General features: G+C 35.4%; 1 protein-coding gene across 2 annotated transcripts in view; it reads left to right on the top strand.

The window, feature by feature from the left end:
- The window catches only part of LOC114661724 (hepatocyte growth factor), an 81,161-nt gene extending 70,923 nt beyond the window's left edge, over positions 1 to 10,238 (top strand). Inside the window, exons 17-19 of one of the 2 annotated variants that reach the window (XM_028814895.2) lie at positions 965 to 1,107; positions 5,771 to 5,916; positions 9,649 to 10,238. In XM_028814895.2, coding sequence (XP_028670728.1) covers positions 965 to 1,107; positions 5,771 to 5,916; positions 9,649 to 9,670 — 311 coding nt within the window. In that variant the 3' untranslated portion in view covers positions 9,671 to 10,238. Of the gene's footprint in view, positions 1 to 964; positions 1,108 to 5,770; positions 5,917 to 9,648 lie in introns of those variants that run through there. The other variant, XR_007933672.1, reaches the window with a different exon arrangement.
- The last annotated feature ends 7,891 nt before the right edge of the window (positions 10,239 to 18,129 follow it).

The raw sequence follows: 18,129 nt of genomic DNA, 5'->3' as shown, positions 1-18,129 counted from the left end.
CAAATGTTATGAGGATTTATGCAATTCCTGGAATTGTCATTAGTGTCTAATGTTGGAGGCCAGCATCTTAACCAGTTTTGCTTATTGAATACAGAGGCAGACTTACTTTATAGGCAGGCACATGTTCCTATTATTTGAACAGATATAGCTAATACAAAGTATATTCAAAGAAGTTTATTGCCACTGACACATTTCCTTGTAAAAGAAACCTGCTTTTCTAATTTAACATTTGATCGGTTGAGAGTAACAAGAATCTGTAGCATAAACTGCCTTTTAATTGACATTCATGGTGTTCTAAACCTAACATTGTCCTGAGGGGTATGAGCAAATGAATACCATCTGAGAAATAAGCTCACTATAATCACCTATATGATGAGAGCTTCAATGCCATTCCAAAAGGTCTTAGCTTTTCCCTGACTGTAAAAATGTAATAAATGCAATGGTATGTTTTCACATTCCCCTCAGCCTAAGCAGTGCATTGGCTTCATTAATACGTTCAGAGATGTGCGTGTCCTTTTCCTTTTACTAGTCACAATTCATTAAGGGGCACTGAGCTGGTGCATGTGCCCATTTTCTTAAGTTTTTAATTTTTGATTTGTTTAGTTCCAGACTAAGTTCCAAAAGAGATCACTTAAAAGTAAATTTGTTCAATTTACAATTGATAGTGACCTACCCTTGGATATAAATACAATGGGCTTCTGATCTACACATGTGCACACAATAGTTTAAGTACTTTTTTCATTTTTCTATACTTGTCAGAAATTGTATTGAGGATTTTTAGGCTTCAGTCGGGCCTAATGGTTTTAAAGTAAACGTACTTTATGATGGAAAATTATATTTGAGTGTAAGTATTTCATATGCTATTGTTTATCAGCCAGCAGAAATGGGTTCATTATTTATAGTATTTCCAAATATTCTATTCTATTAACACATTCATTTTTAAATAAAATAATTCTTTTTTAAGGTACTGGGCATGATGGCATTATGAAAGCAGTTAATCTACCAATTGTTGGAAATGATAAATGTAATGAATATCACAAAGGGAGGATCACAGTAAAAGATTCCGAAATCTGTGCTGGTGGAAAGAAAGATGAAGGGACGTGTGAGGTAAGATGATGATTTGGTGTTACGTAAAAAAATGTGTGCATGAAATATTTAACCACCTGTGGACCTGTTCAGTTTACCTGTACTGAATGTCAAATAAATGATCCACTGATTCTCTTCTTTTTCTATATAGTATTTTAGTTTATTGTTTCACTTAATGAATATGATGGTGCAATGGACAAAGTTAAATAGTTGTGGGTTTACAATCAGAACTCCGCCATTTCTTGTTTAGTTTTACCACATGTTTCCTGCATCCACATGAATTTTTCTTCAGTTACCCCAAGGAGGTTAATAAGCAAATCTTGATTGATGGGCGGTGGGGTGTCCTTTGCAGTGATCTGCTGTCTCGTCTAGACCGGAGTATTCATTTGTGCTTAGTGCTGCCAGGATTGGCTTCAGCTGACTAAGATACTAAAGATGAATTAAGAAAATTCAAGAGATGGATGATGTTTTTGCTAAATGCCTTTAAAGTTTGCACTTGTATTTAAGAATAAATTGTCAGACATTTCCTGAAAGATGATTTTTCTCATTTACCCACTAGAAAGCTATACTGCTTATACCAAAAGACAGACTATTACCACTGGTCTTTTGTTGAATTGTACTTAATAAACACATCATATAAAACACTGTGGTTATACAAAGAGACCTTTAACTGATAAGTTTTAACTTCTGTCATGGGTCTGTATTAGACACCATGGAAAAATCCACTAGTATTAAGGTAGTGTCTGCGGTGGGTTGGCACCCTGCCCAGGATTGGTTCCTGCCTTGTGCCCTGTGTTGGCTGGGATTGGCTCCAGCAGACCCCCGTGACCCTGTGTTCGGATTCAGCGGGTTGGATAATGGATGGATGGATTAAGGTAGTGTTAACAGTAACAATAACTCAGAAAAAGTAATACAGCTTAACATTCAGATGTATTCAATGACTGAGTTTACTGACATCAAAGTTGGAGCATTTTGTTTTTTTAGATACTTCATCTAGGAGTCAGTTATCACATTTTTGTTTATTAAATATTAATATTAAATATTTTGTAACAATGAGTTCTATTCAAATGTAACAGTTATAACGTAATACAATTACATGTGTTAGTAGACAACAGATGAAATATGTGCTTTTTAACGATACTTTACAGCATCATATAGCTGATACTGTAGCCTAAATAAGTTTATGGATTGATAGCACAGCAGATTCCATTTCAACTGACTGAAAAATGGTATTGATTGTGTGTTAGTGGTGACATGCCTGTTGTTTAATTTTCTTAAACACATTTTTGAAAGTATACATAGTAGAGTAGTACCCAATAATTACCAGAAAAAAAAAAACAACTATTAATACAAAATGATCAATGCTAGCATAAAATCAACATTAAACTAAGAAAGGGGGAAAGTAAATTAAGTTCCCCATCCAGCCATTAATATTAGTTAAAACACAGTTATTTAATTATTTAAATAACTAAGAATTGGTTTAATCATATACTGGGAATATCAAAGGTGACAATTATCTGAAAGATTGTGATAATAGGCTAAAGATACCCTAAAGCAAAAGAGGCTCTTTGGGCACTGCAAAGCCGTAACTGCAGCTCTGTCTGTTGTACATTATACCACAAAGTAACTCATTCAGCACAGCACAAATTGTAATCCTGCACTGTCCTTGCTGTTTGTGGCACAATCATGTTTTTTATGCACCATAGAAAGTGTATATGACAGTATTGTCCTTGTTACCTGCCCAGCGGCTCTGATCTCCTAAACGCATATTAACTGTCATTCCCTTTCAAAACACAAGTTATGATTAAGAGCAGCAGAAGAAGGGTGATGCTGAATGAGCTGCTTGCACACCGGTGCACCTTTCCCTGGCATTGTACTGCAAATCTATACGGACTGGCTGAAGAACAAGTAAAAGAGAAAAATACACAAATATTTGTTAGTGTAAAATTGAAACTGTAAACTATTTTGTAGTTGATGTTGCACAGAAACTTTCTCTGTTTAAAGATAAACAGGTTTGCAGATTTGCCAATGCTTCTCAATGGGAGCTTTTAAAATTTCAGAACTTTTTACAGTGTGATCTGTTTGAGATGTCTCAAGAAAAAGTGAGCGGTCTTGACAATTTTTTTTTGAAGAATTACATCTGCAAAAAATTTCAACACAAATCAGTCCACGGGGTGCTGAGTTGTTTCACGTGAACAAGCAGATGTGACTATTGCATTTGGTACGTCTTGCACTACATGCTGATTTACTGATCACCAATCGAGTCATTGAAATGAAAGGCAGCCAGTTTAGATGGCTGAGTGATTGAAGCGTCACTAACAATTTGTATTTAGGCATTTAATTGAATTTTGTTATACACATGGAATCACCAGTTTATGTTCCAGTTTAGTTTAACATAAATAAATTAAAGAAGAGTATTTTTGGTAATATATAAAGTTGCCATTTACAGCCTGGTAGGTTGTTTTTTGTGTTTTTTATATGATCTAAATCACTTATAAAATACTTAGTTTACCTTTAGCAGAGGCATTGTTCTTGTAAATTTAAGAAGAATCTGAATATTTAATAAGTTATCATTCAAAATGGGATGTAAATATTGCTAAGCCCTTTTAATGATTATTAATGTTACTACACCCTTGTGTTTAGTTAGCATTTGAAGTCTAACTAACAGGCCTTTATTCAGTGCATTTTCCATTATATCCAACATGCCAAATGTCTGTTATACCTGCATTGTTATCACTCTTTAATTTAATATTGTTCTTTATCAGTATGCTGCTGCTGGAGTATATGAATTCCCCCTTGGGATTAATAAAGTATCTATCTAAATACAGTATTACAATAAAATTAACCAACACCATATTCATGATGGATTTTTAGACATGCACTGGTTCATTATTCCTGAATGAATGTAGATGTTCAAAGTCATTAATGATTTTGACAGGAAAACTATATGTTTAAAAGAAGTTAACAGTTGCACCAAATGCAGAGGCAGTGTTTGCATCAATAAATGAGCACTCCTGCACTGACTGCTTTCATAGTGTATGTCCACGACCAATACAAATAAACCTACTCACTAGTACACCTACTTCCCTGTGCCAAATATATTATCTTATTGTTGATACATTTTTATTTTTGGAGATATTTATTGTATGGCCTAGGATAGTAGATTATGGTTGCAGAAATAAGAAGATTTCAGTAACATTTGTATTCAACATATGTAATGCTTAGTAGTATAAGAAAAAATGTACTTTTTTAATGCAATTCATATATTATAAATGAATAGCATTCCAAGAGCACTGTTTTGAGTAGGCACACTTTTTACATCTATAACTGGCTGCAGTAACCTCAGAGGCACCTAGGATGACATGACTCTTTGGCATCACCTAGTGGTGAAGTGTTGTGATAATCCTCCAGCTTGTCCTATACTTTTTTGACATAAAATATGGACTTACGTAAACTTTATTGTGCAGATTTTTTTCAATTTTGATTAACATTCAATTATAGCTGTGATTTACTGTTTCTTCTGCTTTAAATTAACATCTTTATTAATCTAGGCATTTGATTGCTGTTTCATTTTTTTTTCCAGTCTTTTGGCTTTGTCAAAATACTATATAATCAATTGAACCTGATAGAATAAAAGCAAAAAAAGGTTTGTTGTAGGTATAAAAAAAATGAAATAACATCTTGTTTATTTACAGTAATTTGGCTATTGCTGCTTGAATGGCCTCAGCATCCCTACAGAAACTGAATATAAATAAGTGGCTAAGGGAAATGGGTGAATGAGACACATTTCCAAAGTGTGTTTATTTGTGAGCATGTAGATTTAAAAAAAAGGGTGCTGCTGGAACTTATTCTGCTATTAGGATCTCTTTTTTTTGGATGCTACAGTATAGTGGTTCTCACACTCAGTCCTCATGTGGCTACAGGTTTGTTTACTTCTGTTTTCAAATGGACTACTAGCCTAATTAAGAAAGCTGTTCTTTCCCAGTTTCTGTGTTTGGGTGTCAATGTACAAATTACAAAATAAAATCTGGTGAATTTTTATTTAAAGGTACTAAATCTTTACATATGTTATATGGAGATTTTTTTTTTTAATGAATTGCTTTTTTCTGTTTTTAAGATTTTTAATCATCACAATTTTCATACTGTTTTTCCAGGTGTTCTGATTATTTAATCTATTATTTACTAATGAGCACATTAGTGGCCCAGACACTGAAGCAGTGCCATTCTTCCAACATTAAGTGTTGTTTGCTTGGATGTCTGCCTTGCTTGTTGTTGTCATTGTTATGATACAATTAAGGAGCCAAACTACACCAAAGACAATTAATAGCAAAACAACAAAAGAGTTAAGCATTTAAAACTACAGCAAAAACAAATATTTCTAAATGTACTATAAATATAAAAATTATACTGCTGTGTGTTTCTGAACGCAGCACAAGAGAAGAAGGGGGAAAAAAAGGCCAACTAATTAATTGACTCAAAAGGACTCACTGACTGTGAAACTGGTTAGAACAAACACCGTCTGCCACATGCGGTCTCCAGGAGTTTGAGAGATATTGGTCTAGTGTATAATTAATATATTCAGCATTAAGGGTTTATTAATTACTAAAATTTCAACAGTTGTACATTTTAATCAGTGTCTGCCACTTTAATTAATTAATTTAATTATTTTTGTCTCATTTTACAGAAGGATCATGGAGGCCCTCTTGTGTGCGAGTATCATGAAATAAAATTTCTACACGGTATAAGTGTCCATGGCAGAGGATGTGGTCGTTTGAATCGTCCTGGGATTTTTGTTCGAATAGCATATTACAGTCACTGGATACATAAAGTGTGGATATACTGAACAGTACCATTAATGGCATTAAAGGCAACTCAATTGTGCAGTACATATCTGAGCTAAATATCATGACAATCATAATGGGGTGGTGTTTCTAAGTTGCTATTATTGAAACCATCTTTCCACCCTTATTTTCCTTTCTACGTGCAGCTTTCACCTGAAGACTGCTTTAGCTTGGGCATGGCAACTATCTAAAGTTGTGGACAATTATGGACCTTCATGGTTATACTACCTTGTTTTAAAGGATTGTCCCAAAGCTGCTGGATCTGTACATTTCAGATGGTGGAGATATGTTATGTGTAAAAGGAAAACAGTATCAAATTCAAGAATAATGTGTGGACGCTGTAAATCGTCCACATAACGAAGACTCGGCTGTACAGGAAAAAGTGGAACATTTTGATCATGGTTTGGCATCTGTCAAAATGGTTAATGTGCAAAGTGGAACAGTCCAACAACTAGCAATAAGTTTGATCACAGTCTTGCACAAATATTAGCAAAGATAGTGGTGGCTTGTAAGAAGCAGAACACTGTGTTTGAGACTATTTTGTTTTACTACACAGCCTTAAATGGAAAAATTATGAACAAATGTAGCAGCAGAACTGGTATTAAATGTTCATAGCATGCAGTGAGCTGTCAAACACATTCATTTTATATTTATTTATTTAGAAATGTGTGTTTCCCATATACTATAAAATACGTCTTGCATTGCATTGCATTTCATTTCAACACATTTTATCACCTGCCATTAACTCCTCCCAGTAATCTTTTCTGAATATACTTGAATCAATGAAGGAATAAGTCAACTTTGGCTCACTGTTAATTTCTGCTGGGTGATTGTGTTATATTGTTGTAGGGTAGTTACCTTTAGAGCTGAAAGGTGAAAAGCAACAACTATGAATTTCAGTTCAGTTAAAGGGTTAAAGTGTTTAGTAGATTTTGGTAAGCTGCATATGTGCAAATCCAAATTTACAGTAGGTCTTATAGATCTTGGTATGTTTTGAAACCTTTTGTAAATAACTGTATAACTTAAATTAAACTGTTATCGTCAGCTGTGGTTTTAAATATTTTAAATGCAAACAGTGCATGACCTTATTTAGCCTCAGTGTAATTAGGTAAGGTTTTCTTTTCCACTTGCCTAGAAAGATGTTTGCTCAGTATTGACAAGTGACTTGTAAAATGAATGCTGTATATTTATAGAGCAAAGATTCTGCCCAGGAGGACTATGCCAGAGCACAGATGAAATGAAAAGCTGCAAACCCTAAGGCTTGCTATAGTCCAAATGCTGTCGGGGTGTACACAGAGTAAGCAAATAGTATAAGCAAGCAATACATGTTACATGGACTTTCCTATTTGAAGAACACTCAGAAAGGGGAGGATTTATTTTTATTCAGGACTAATTGTGGCAATTAATACTTGTCAGATGAAAAGTACTCTGTATTATGTGCATCTTACCAAATAACGCAACTACGGTTTATGCTATTAAGATTATACACAACTTGTTAAACAGGCAGCGTATTTGTGTATTGTGTAAATGTGAATGGTGTCTACATGTAGGCAACACTATAGCACATTGTTTTTAAAGTGAATCATGACAAAATAAAAAATACACACACACAATAAAGGGTGTTAAACAGAACATCACATATCATCATTACAATGAAATATCTTTCAGTTTTCATGGTTTTTGTCCTTTCTCATGAAAAAATGTAGCCCACTGTATTCATACCAGGTAATTAACAGAAATACACTTCAATTAAAGATCAAGGTTTAGAGAATTCCTGCTCTTATGATGTAAAACATTTTTAAGAGATGTCTTAATTTGGCTGATTGCTATCTATTTGTTTTTACTCAGCATACATTCATGCAGTGTTGAAAACACAAGAATGATGTTCTTTAATGTTAAGAACTTATCAAAGCAGAAGATGTGAATTTTGTGTGTGTATGGTCCTTTTTTTTCATTTTATGAAAGTAATAAAATATTTTGTTTACTATAAAGCTGTTTACTACACTTTCTAATATATTAATAATTAAGTTTGCGACTGGTCAATATTCATATCTGCAGAGTGTTTATCCACTTAATGTAGTAGCCAAGTAAATGTACGAAGACAATATTGTATCTGAAAAAATATCTAAAAATACATAAGTTGTTGGGGGGGAGGCACAGTGAATTTACTAACTGTAATACAATATTAAGTACTTACTTATAGTTAATCTGCTATTTGCACTGGAGTGTTTCCAAAAATGTATAGGTTTGTAATAAAATGGTTTAGAAGAAAAATGTACATTAAATTATAAGAAAATAAGAGACTATCCTCTGGATTTCAATTTAAAATATCTATCCATTATCAAACCATCTTTTTTTGTTCACTGCTGGAACATATAATGCACAGATCCACAATTACAAATATGAAGCCAGTAAAATTATTAAAGATATGCCACTTACTTTACATACATATTTTTGGGATGCAGGAAGAACACAATAATAAGAAATTATTTATATAGCACATTAATATACAAAGACTACAGCCCGAGGTGTTTTAAGAGATTAAATTATTATAATTACAAAGAGACCTGGGGACCCGGGTTCGCTTCCCGGGTCCTCCCTGCGTGGAGTTTGCATGTTCTCCCCGTGTCTGCGTGGGTTTCCTCCGGGCGCTCCGGTTTCCTCCCGCAGTCCAAAGACATGCAGGTTAGGTGGATTGGCGATTCTAAATTGGCCCTAGTGTGTGCTTGGTGTGTGGGTGTGTTTGTGTGTCCTGCAGTGGGTTGGCACCCTGCCCAGGATTGGTTCCCTGCCTTGTGCCCTGTTTTGGCTGGGATTGGCTCCGGCAGACCCCCGTGACCCTGTGTTTGGATTTAGCGGGTTGGAAAATGGATGGATGGAATGAAAGAAAAAATGATTAACAAATAAATAAACGGCAATACAAATAAAAATATAAATCTAATTGAAACTTAAGACTCCCTAATGGAATTAAGCATAACTTATATTACTATTATTTAGGGAGGTCCCGGTCAGGTTATTTTTAGATCCTGTACCAATGTCATGTTACTAGAATTGGCTTAATTTTTTTTTTCTTTTCTTACACTAAGCCCCTGCACAACCAGCTATGAAGAAATCTTAATGTTCTGTATTATAATGGTATTTTTACAATTAAACTGCAGAACACAGGTTACCTATTAACAAAATAGAATACTGTAAGCCTGTTGTTCAATTACCATAATAAGTACTAATAAAATCCCCTTAAAACTAATATAAACACATACACAAAAGATGTATCTGTAATGAATATACCATAAAATAAAACACTTTGATAATTACAAGCCACAGTTCTGATAAAATTGTTATAAATTATTTATCAAGAATATACATGGCTAACATGCATTTATTGATGGACTACGTTTATGTGGATGGTAATATTTCCACCTGGCATCATCTTCTCTCAGACCGTGGCAGAGAGATGAATTTAACTTTCCAAAAAGACACTGGACTGGGTTACTTTCTTAATATGACTATGGACCTTTCCAAACTTGTTTTTCCTCAAATGAAAAACCATACCTTTTTGTAGTCACATTAAGCCACTCTACTTCACTTCTAAAGGTGAATACTGATTTATAAAAAAACTGTTCTTCCACCTCTGCTGATGCAGGGAAACCCCAGGACTGACTAAATACTTAACTTTGTGTGATGGTTTAGGACACCTGAATTTTACTTGTTCAAATCCTAGCTATGATCACCAACAAGCCTGAGGCACCTACAACACCTACTTGGTCTAATGAGGAGTGAACTACGTGGCCCATATGCTACCTGATGGAATTATTCATTGAGGACATGTTCTGTCTCCTGCTCAGATTAAATGTGCTTCCATCTCAGTACTTCAGACAAGTCCTATCAGAGATGGCCTGTGGTATGGAGCAATTTTTCTGTCTCACATTTTTGGGCCTGTAGCTGGAGCACACATAAATGAACTAGCCGATGAACTACTACTGGTGGCTAATGTCGTCTCTGAGGCCCTTGCTACAAATGGGATCAAATGGCCCAGAGTATGCTTTTAGGAGCCTAGGTAGGCATCTGTAAGATGATAGAACAAAAATGTTCCTCCTACAATCCAGACACTTCTCAAAAGTTTTCCGACCTCCTCTGTAAGGGTCTTAATGTGGCTGTTTCAGTTTTTGCTCCCAATTGGACATCATGAATACCGACCGACTGTTTCACGATTTTTTGTCTTGGTTAAAACCAGTATTTGATGCATTATTAACTTTTGTCATCATCATTTTCTTCAAATGCTATTTTTATGCCATCTGTCACCAATATCATGATAAACTCTTCAGCTCTTCTCCTTAATTGCTTTATCACTTGAACTATCTTATGCTAATGTGGGACCTGCCTGAATCAAATGCTTATTGCTGATCTAGATAAATAAAAGCGGGGTACTGTAAGAGGGGATTTTTACTTGTAAATGTGACTTTCACTAATTGATTAGATATTGGTCATACTAAATGATTTATATTATTGTTTGCTGTAGCTGTTAACTAATTAGCCTTTGTCTATAATTAAAGCCTCTTGATCTGTGACCCAGTCTTGCTGCTACTTTTCTACAAGAGAACCAGTATAATCTAGTGTAACAGAATTCTGACTGTGAAGGTCCATTTATCAGTAACTTAGAAGAACATGAGAAATAAAGCTAATCACATACCTCTATAATAAGATGCTGCAGATGTTCTATCAGACAGTTGTGGTGAGCGCCCTCTTCTACGCAGTGGTGTGCTGGGGAGGCAGCATTAAGAGGAAAGACGCCTCACGTCTGAACAAACTGGTGAGGAAGACAAGCTCTATTGTTGGCATGGAGCTGGACAGTTTAACATCTGTGGCAGAGCGACGGGCGCTCAGCAGGCTCCTATCAATTATGGAGAATCCACTGCATCCACTTAATAGTATCATCTCCAGACAGAAGAGCAGCTTCAGCGACAGACTGCTGTCACTGTCCTGCTCCACTGACAGATTGAGGAGATCGTTTCTCCCCCAAACTATGCGACTCTTTAATTCCATCCGGGGGGGTAAACGTTAACATTTAACATTATACATAGTTATTGTCAGTCATCTTTTTCATGCAGTAAATGACTCTGTGCTTGTCAATAAAGGCATTTTTGCTATCCTGAACTGGCTTTGTGAATCTGACTTTGACACAGGTTTATGTATAAAATTACCACATTTGTTTCTTAAGCTGGCAAGTTTATTGTTTACTAAGCAGTTCTTATTTCTAATTAAAATGTGAATTGTTCTACTAAACACAAGCTTTCTCACTATTCACATTCCGACAAGGACTGTCTGTTTTAATTAAAGGACAAAACAAGCAGGTCTGAACTCATTAAACAAGCTTAATTTCTGTAAAAGACATGCCTCTCTTCTCTCCCACTCGGAAGTTCAGCTGGACAATCAGTACATCGACTGTTCCTCTCCATACACAGGACAACTTTTCAGATTCCCTTTTATCAGTTTGTTAATCCACTTTCTTTAATGTAAATGTGAATATTTCTGTGTTCACTCTCTCCTGATGCTTGACTGTCCGTGCTTGGTTTACAGGATGTTCAGGAAGGAAAATGACACATGCACTTCATTAAGTACAATAATACATTGCGTAAAGAAACACAATAACTTAATTGCCATGAAGCTTAGAAAAGCATATTCTGAAATCATCAGCTGATTTACCATTTAACAATCAAGTAATTTGGGATGAAACTGGCAAATTTAAATCAGTGGATGATTAATCGGAATATCAATAACAACAATTTATTTCTTGTATAGCCCAAAATCACACAGGGAATGCCTCAATGGGCTCTTATCAGATGCTGCGTTTTGACAGACCCCCAGCCTTGACTCTCCAAGATGACAGGAAAAAAAAACTCCCAAAAAAACTTGGCAGGGAAGAAATCTTGGGAAGGACAATTCACAGAGGGACCCCCTTCTACGTAGGTAGGGCATGCAAAGTGGGTCAAAAAATGGGGTAAATACAACACATGACAAGTATCCTCTTCATAGAGTTAGATGGGCAATCTATCATTGTCACCTCAGAAATGCAATACAACAGTACAAAATACTTTGTTCTTGCACAGCACTCAGCACTCGGAAAGTGCAGGCACAGAGCGCTGTGACAACTCTCAAGGCAAAACGCAAGAAAAGATTATAACATTCACTATATACAGAATTATGACATAATCAAAAACAAAAAGTAATTAACATAAATAAACTGTAATATGCATCATTTTCACTATTAAAAATACACACAGTTTAAAATCTATCCTATGTCAAAATGGTAAAGTCAGAGTTGGATTATCCACATCCTCCAAAATCAAAGGCAGCTGCAGGGCACTTCAATCAACTGACAGTGGGTCAGGGTGCCACTGCAGGAAACTGGAAAAGAAAAAGAGAAAACTAGCAGTGACTAGTGCAATTTACTACTACTACTTTATGTCTTTCTTAGGCGGCCCTGACAGTGCATTACAGTAGTCTAGTTGGTCAAAACCCAGTTAAAAACTCTTACAATGTTTCTTAAATGAAAGAACACAATCCAAATATGGTAAAAATATGATTTGGATCTTTAAGTTTACATCCAAGTCCATAATAACGCCAAGATACTTTACTTCTGCCTTGACTTGCAAAGCTAAATAATTAAGTTTATTTCTAACACCCTCATTTGTTATTGCTGCCAATAACTAAAATTTTGGTTTTGTTTCTTGTTCAGCTTATGGAAATCATTATCATTTATTCTTTAATGCTATTAAGACAGTTGTTAATTTACTGAGTTTAAAGCATACACAGTCTAATAGATATAACATTATATTAGCATTTGTTTTTATATTTGCCAATTTTCCATCAGCCTATTCCTCTTGAAAACACATGTCATTTCTATGATTCATTCTTTTCACATGTTCGCTGACTATTCCTTCAATCAAAAAAGACATTTGCCTGTTCGGCGTCTATTTGAATGCACACAATCAAAAATACTAGCCTTCCTTATAAGGCCCACAGTCCTGTTTACACAACTTATTTACTTGAAAGCTGCATCTTCTCTAAATAATCTTAGATTGCTACAGTAACACATAACACTAATTAATTGTTACAAGTCTCATTTAACAAACTGTGAAAAGAACAATATTTCACCCCAATGCACAAACCATTTGTTAAAATGAAAAATCAACTGCAACAGTATCTTATACAACATCAGAAACAACCCCCACCACGGACGACTTAGGCTGAACTGCTAATTGTTGTTATTTTTTATTAGTTATTCGAATAAGATAAAGGCGTACCAGCACATCCCTACACAAGATAGAGAAGCCTGCCAATAGTGCACCACCATTCCAAGATAGAGTAACAAATCGGCTTTAGTTGAAAAGAAAAAAAGTTACATATTTTCCAAAATTATATCCATTTCTCTAATATGAAAATGGAAACAAGTCACTTCTTCAGGCTAACTATTGTTTCAGCATCTCAAGGGTCTTATTGCCTAAGACTTCATATTTGGCAGATAAGACAATCAATCATATCAAATAGCCATCAAAACCAAATAATTATTGAGTCTCTTAACATCTTAAATGTGAATACTGCAAGATGTACAGTGCTGTGAAAAAGTATTTACCCCTTTCCTTTTTTCGGCTTCTTCATAAAAATTGTTTCTGATCTCCAAACAAATTTAGCACAATACAAAAGACAACCTAACTAAACACAACGTAGAATTTTTAATTGTTTTGATTTATTAAAGGAAAAAGGTTCACCAACAACTGTATCATTCATATGAAAAAATAATTGCCCCCTTAGTCACTAAAACAACTAATGAACCAAACATAAATCACAGGTTAAATTAGCCTAGACACACCCAGGCCTGATTGCTGAAACCACAATTGAATCTAAACATCACTTAAACAGAACATTTCAAGGAATGTAAAGTTGGCTACAAAGGTCTCAACAATCAGGACATCACGCCTCAATCAAAAGAAATTCCAGAAAACTTCTGTAGTACTAGGGTGTTGTACCATGTTAGCCATTATGAATGTAGAGAAAAGCCAAGCAAAATGACACCTTTTATTGGCTAACTATAGTCAGCGAACATGTGAAAAGAATGAATCATAGAAATGACATAAGTGTTTTCAAGAGGAATAGGCTGATGGAAAATTTGCAAATGTAAAAACAAATGCTAATATAATGTTATATCTATTAGACTGTGTATGCTTTAAACTCAGTAAATTAACAACATAGCATTAAAGAATAAATGATAATGATTTCCATAAGCTGAACAAGGAACAAAACCAAAATTTTAGTTATTGGCAACAATAACAAATGAGGGTGTTAGAAATAAACTTAATTATTTAGCTTTGCAAGTCAAGCAGAAAACTTCTGAAATATATCAGTTGGAGAAGAGTTACAAAGCAATCTCTACAACCCTGAAACTCCAGTGAGCCACCATGAGAGCTATCATCTCCAAATTGAGAAAACTTGGAATAGAGATAAACCTGTTCAGGAGCATTCGGTCTAGCAAAATTATAAGAATGCATAGAAAACTCATCTGGGATGTCTCAGCTCAGTTAATGCTGGCATTCATGATTCCACTATTAGAAAGACACTGGGCAAAAATGGTATCCATGGAAGAACTGCAAGGCAAAAAACCAGTGCTAAACAGGAGGAACATAAAGGCTCGTCAAACATTTATCAAAAAACACCTTGACTCTTCCCAAAATGTTTTGAAGTCAAAGGTGGAACTTTTTAGAAGATGTGGGTCCACTTATATCTGGGGTAAAGCTAACACAGCTTTATGCCCACAGTCACAGTGTTGGCAGGATGATGGTGTGGCACTGCTTTGCTGCTTCTTAGCCTGGGTGACTTGTCATAATTGAGGGAAGCATGAACTCGGCCCCGTAGCAGAAAGTACTGAAGCGGAGTGTTCAGTAATCAGTCTGTGATCCGAAGCTCAAGCACAATTGGGTAATGCAGCAAAACAGGGATTCAAACTACAAAAGCAAGTCCACTTCTGGATACTATATATACTAAATTTGTTTGGAGATCAAAAATTGAGAAGTTCTGTGGACAGCTTGGACAGAACAACAGTGTTAAATGCTTAGCTGGTACTCCATAAACAGAACTTTGGACTAATAATTTATGACTATCCGTAATATTCTGTTTAATGTGTCATGGCAGTCTGTCAAAGCATTTCATCTTGATCGGTCTCTAGTCATTCAGATTATCACTTTTGTTTTCTTAGGTAAACTGAAAAAAAAATGTCAGTAAATGTATTCTTTTCTGAAAAAAGGAAAAGTTACCTTATGTTCTACTGAAAATTACCTGTATATCTTGAATAACACATTTCATTGTTTTTTACAGGCCAAGTTCTATAAAATCAATATTTTTCTACCTTCAAAATATGCTACATACCATTTACTGATGCGGCACGGTGGCACAGTGGGTAGCGTTGCTGCCTCGCAGTAAGGAGACCTGGGTTTGCTTCCCGGGTCTTCCCTGCGTGGAGTTTGCATGTTCTTCCCATGTCTGCATGGGTTTCCTCCCACAGTCCAAAGACATGCAGTTTAGGTGCATTGGCGATCCTAAATTGTCCCTAGTATGTGCTTGGTGTGTGTGTGCGCCCTGACCGTGGTTTGTTCCTGCCTTGCTCCCTGTGCTGGCTGGGATTGGCTCCAGCAGACCCCTGCGACCCTGTGTTAGGATATAGCGGGTTGGACAATGACTGACTAACTGACCATTTACTGATACATACATTACAGTTACACGGAAAAAAGTCGCTATTGTACAGTGTAAAACTGTTAAATAGCAAAGGTAAACAACTGTAAAATTTAAAATGATAAAGCACTGTTTCAGTAACACCGAAGTTATGATATTTGCATAAGGACAGGCCCCCTTTTACCATATTGTTCCTGGTGAACTGCATACCTTTGAACAGTAGAGGAAAAAATGTAACAGATTTAGAAGACTTATTTTTCCCTGCATGCTGAAGGTTTTTTGAGGTTATAGAAGCTGATTTATGGTGGGCTGTATTTGATTAGCTGGCACATCGGTAAGGCACCATACACCACTAAAGCAAACTTTACTTCTCCACCAAACAATCTGCCATAATTTCCTTAAACACTGAATTCTTTTCAGTGTACATAATTAAATGTTATATGTTTGCTATTGGTTGTTAGTACTTTATTAATGCAAATTGTGTGCTAGTGTTTGATCCTGACAATATTTTCTAATATGCCAATAAATATTGGCATATGTATTACAGTGCATGGATTTTATGTTATGGTTAAATGTTCACTTCTATTGGAATGTGTTGTAAAGAAAAAAACTTATTACTACAAAGTTATACCATAGACCTTAAAATATTGTCACTTTCATTTTTATGGTAAAATTCTTCTTTTTTTTTTTACAGTTAACAGGGATAATTTTATCCTTATGAATATGGATGCCTTATGGATATTAACTCATTTAAAAGTTCTCCTTATATACAGAAACAAAGATGAATCATGTGGTGCTGCAGATAAATGAATGGTGAGTATACAAAGCATTGAGTTCATCGGGAAGAAAAAATGAAACTGGAATAGGTTACATTTTATAGTTCGCAAATATCATTAATCCATGCCAAAGTTTACGTGAGTTACTACAACTGCTAAATTCTACCTTTTACTTTACTCCTGTCCTGACATTTTGCAATTTTGGTCATTTTACTTAGTTGGTATCTGCATTTCTTATATGTTTCTATGTCATCGTTTTGAAATGCATTGATGTGTGGCTACAGTAAATTCCTTATGTCACTGGTTATCCATGGTTTCTGCTTACTTTTACAGTAACAGGAAATCCCAAAAATATCAATTTTTATTGGTATAAACAAGCTACAACAATAATCTTTTAGCGTTATTAGTTTTACTTAACAACACTGGAGTGAGTGAAACACATGCATTTCCAAGTATTTCCCTATGACATGCTAAAATATGTATCAGTTTTCTTTGGTATATTCACTTTATCAATGCAATTTCTCTCTATTGTGAACAATTAGACATGGATAAGCCTCAAAAAATGTTAGGGAACCAGTGGGCCCCCCATTTAATGCATATCAAGATGGATGAAAAGGGAAAACTGATTAGTAAGTGAGAGTGCTTTTAAATGAGAAAAAGAAAGTAGTGCTCCTGAGCATTTAGTCTCAGTTGCAGTGAGTCTGACTGCTTCCTTCTGGTGCAGGGTGATATTAAAGAGCTGTTTCCTGGAAGGGGGGTCTTGATTGTGAAGACCTGGAAATGAAGCCACTTGTCGTCCAGTCAATGTCCCTCTGAACTGCAGATGGAAAGAAATGTTGCATTAGCGAGAGTGCCCCCTCTTGTCCCCATGTGGTATTGCTTACCTGTCCGGAGCCCTGCAGATATGTCCTACTCGTGCATACTTGACTCATATATAAAGTTCCAAGAATTAAGTATGTAATGGCATACTTAAGAGTTAAATATGTAGAAAAAAACTCACTAAAGCCTGGGAAAATTTTTTTTGTGTATTTCACATGCATTGTACCTCACTAGGAATTTTTGTTTCAAAAGTAGAAACAGTGAATTCCCAGAATTTAAGAGAGTAAAATTTTCTTCTTTTCCCTTTTTTCACAGTAGCAATACACCGTTCTATATCCTACACAATAAGAAACAGCATTAATGAAGGCATTATTAACAAATACCTCTTTATAATTTGTATGCAGCAAAAAGCATGCATGTACAGCAAAATAATGTGGGCTTACATGAGTGAATGTGGACATGTGCATGAGAGTTGCCTTTAGATGGACAGGGAGCATTATTTTGTGATGATTCTCGCCTTGTGCCTAATATGAATGAGAAACATTCTGATTTCCAAGGATACTGTTGGGGAGAAAATAGCTGAGATTAGAAACAGGTGAATGGAAAGATGGATGGAACTGTACAAGAAAGGTGGCATAGACAACCTTCATAAATTATATAACGCAAATTCAGAAGAAGTTGAACCAGGTGCAGGAAACCAGTCTGAAATGAAGAGAAACATTTTTGGGAGTAAGGTGTTTATATCAGTATGCTTTCATGTTTCAGTTCCATTGAGAAGAAATGAAAATGGCAATTTAGTGCAGTATTCTCATGACTTTGAATTAATGTACATGCTGAAGAGAAGGAATATTGCTGTTAATTTCTAGCATCAGCCCTAGAGCGCA

Source organism: Erpetoichthys calabaricus, chromosome 1, assembly GCF_900747795.2.
Source record: "Erpetoichthys calabaricus chromosome 1, fErpCal1.3, whole genome shotgun sequence".
Lineage (NCBI taxonomy): Eukaryota > Metazoa > Chordata > Cladistia > Polypteriformes > Polypteridae > Erpetoichthys > Erpetoichthys calabaricus.
The sequence above is the reverse complement of the archived record's forward strand: the minus strand, read 5'-3'. Positions and strand labels throughout refer to the sequence as shown.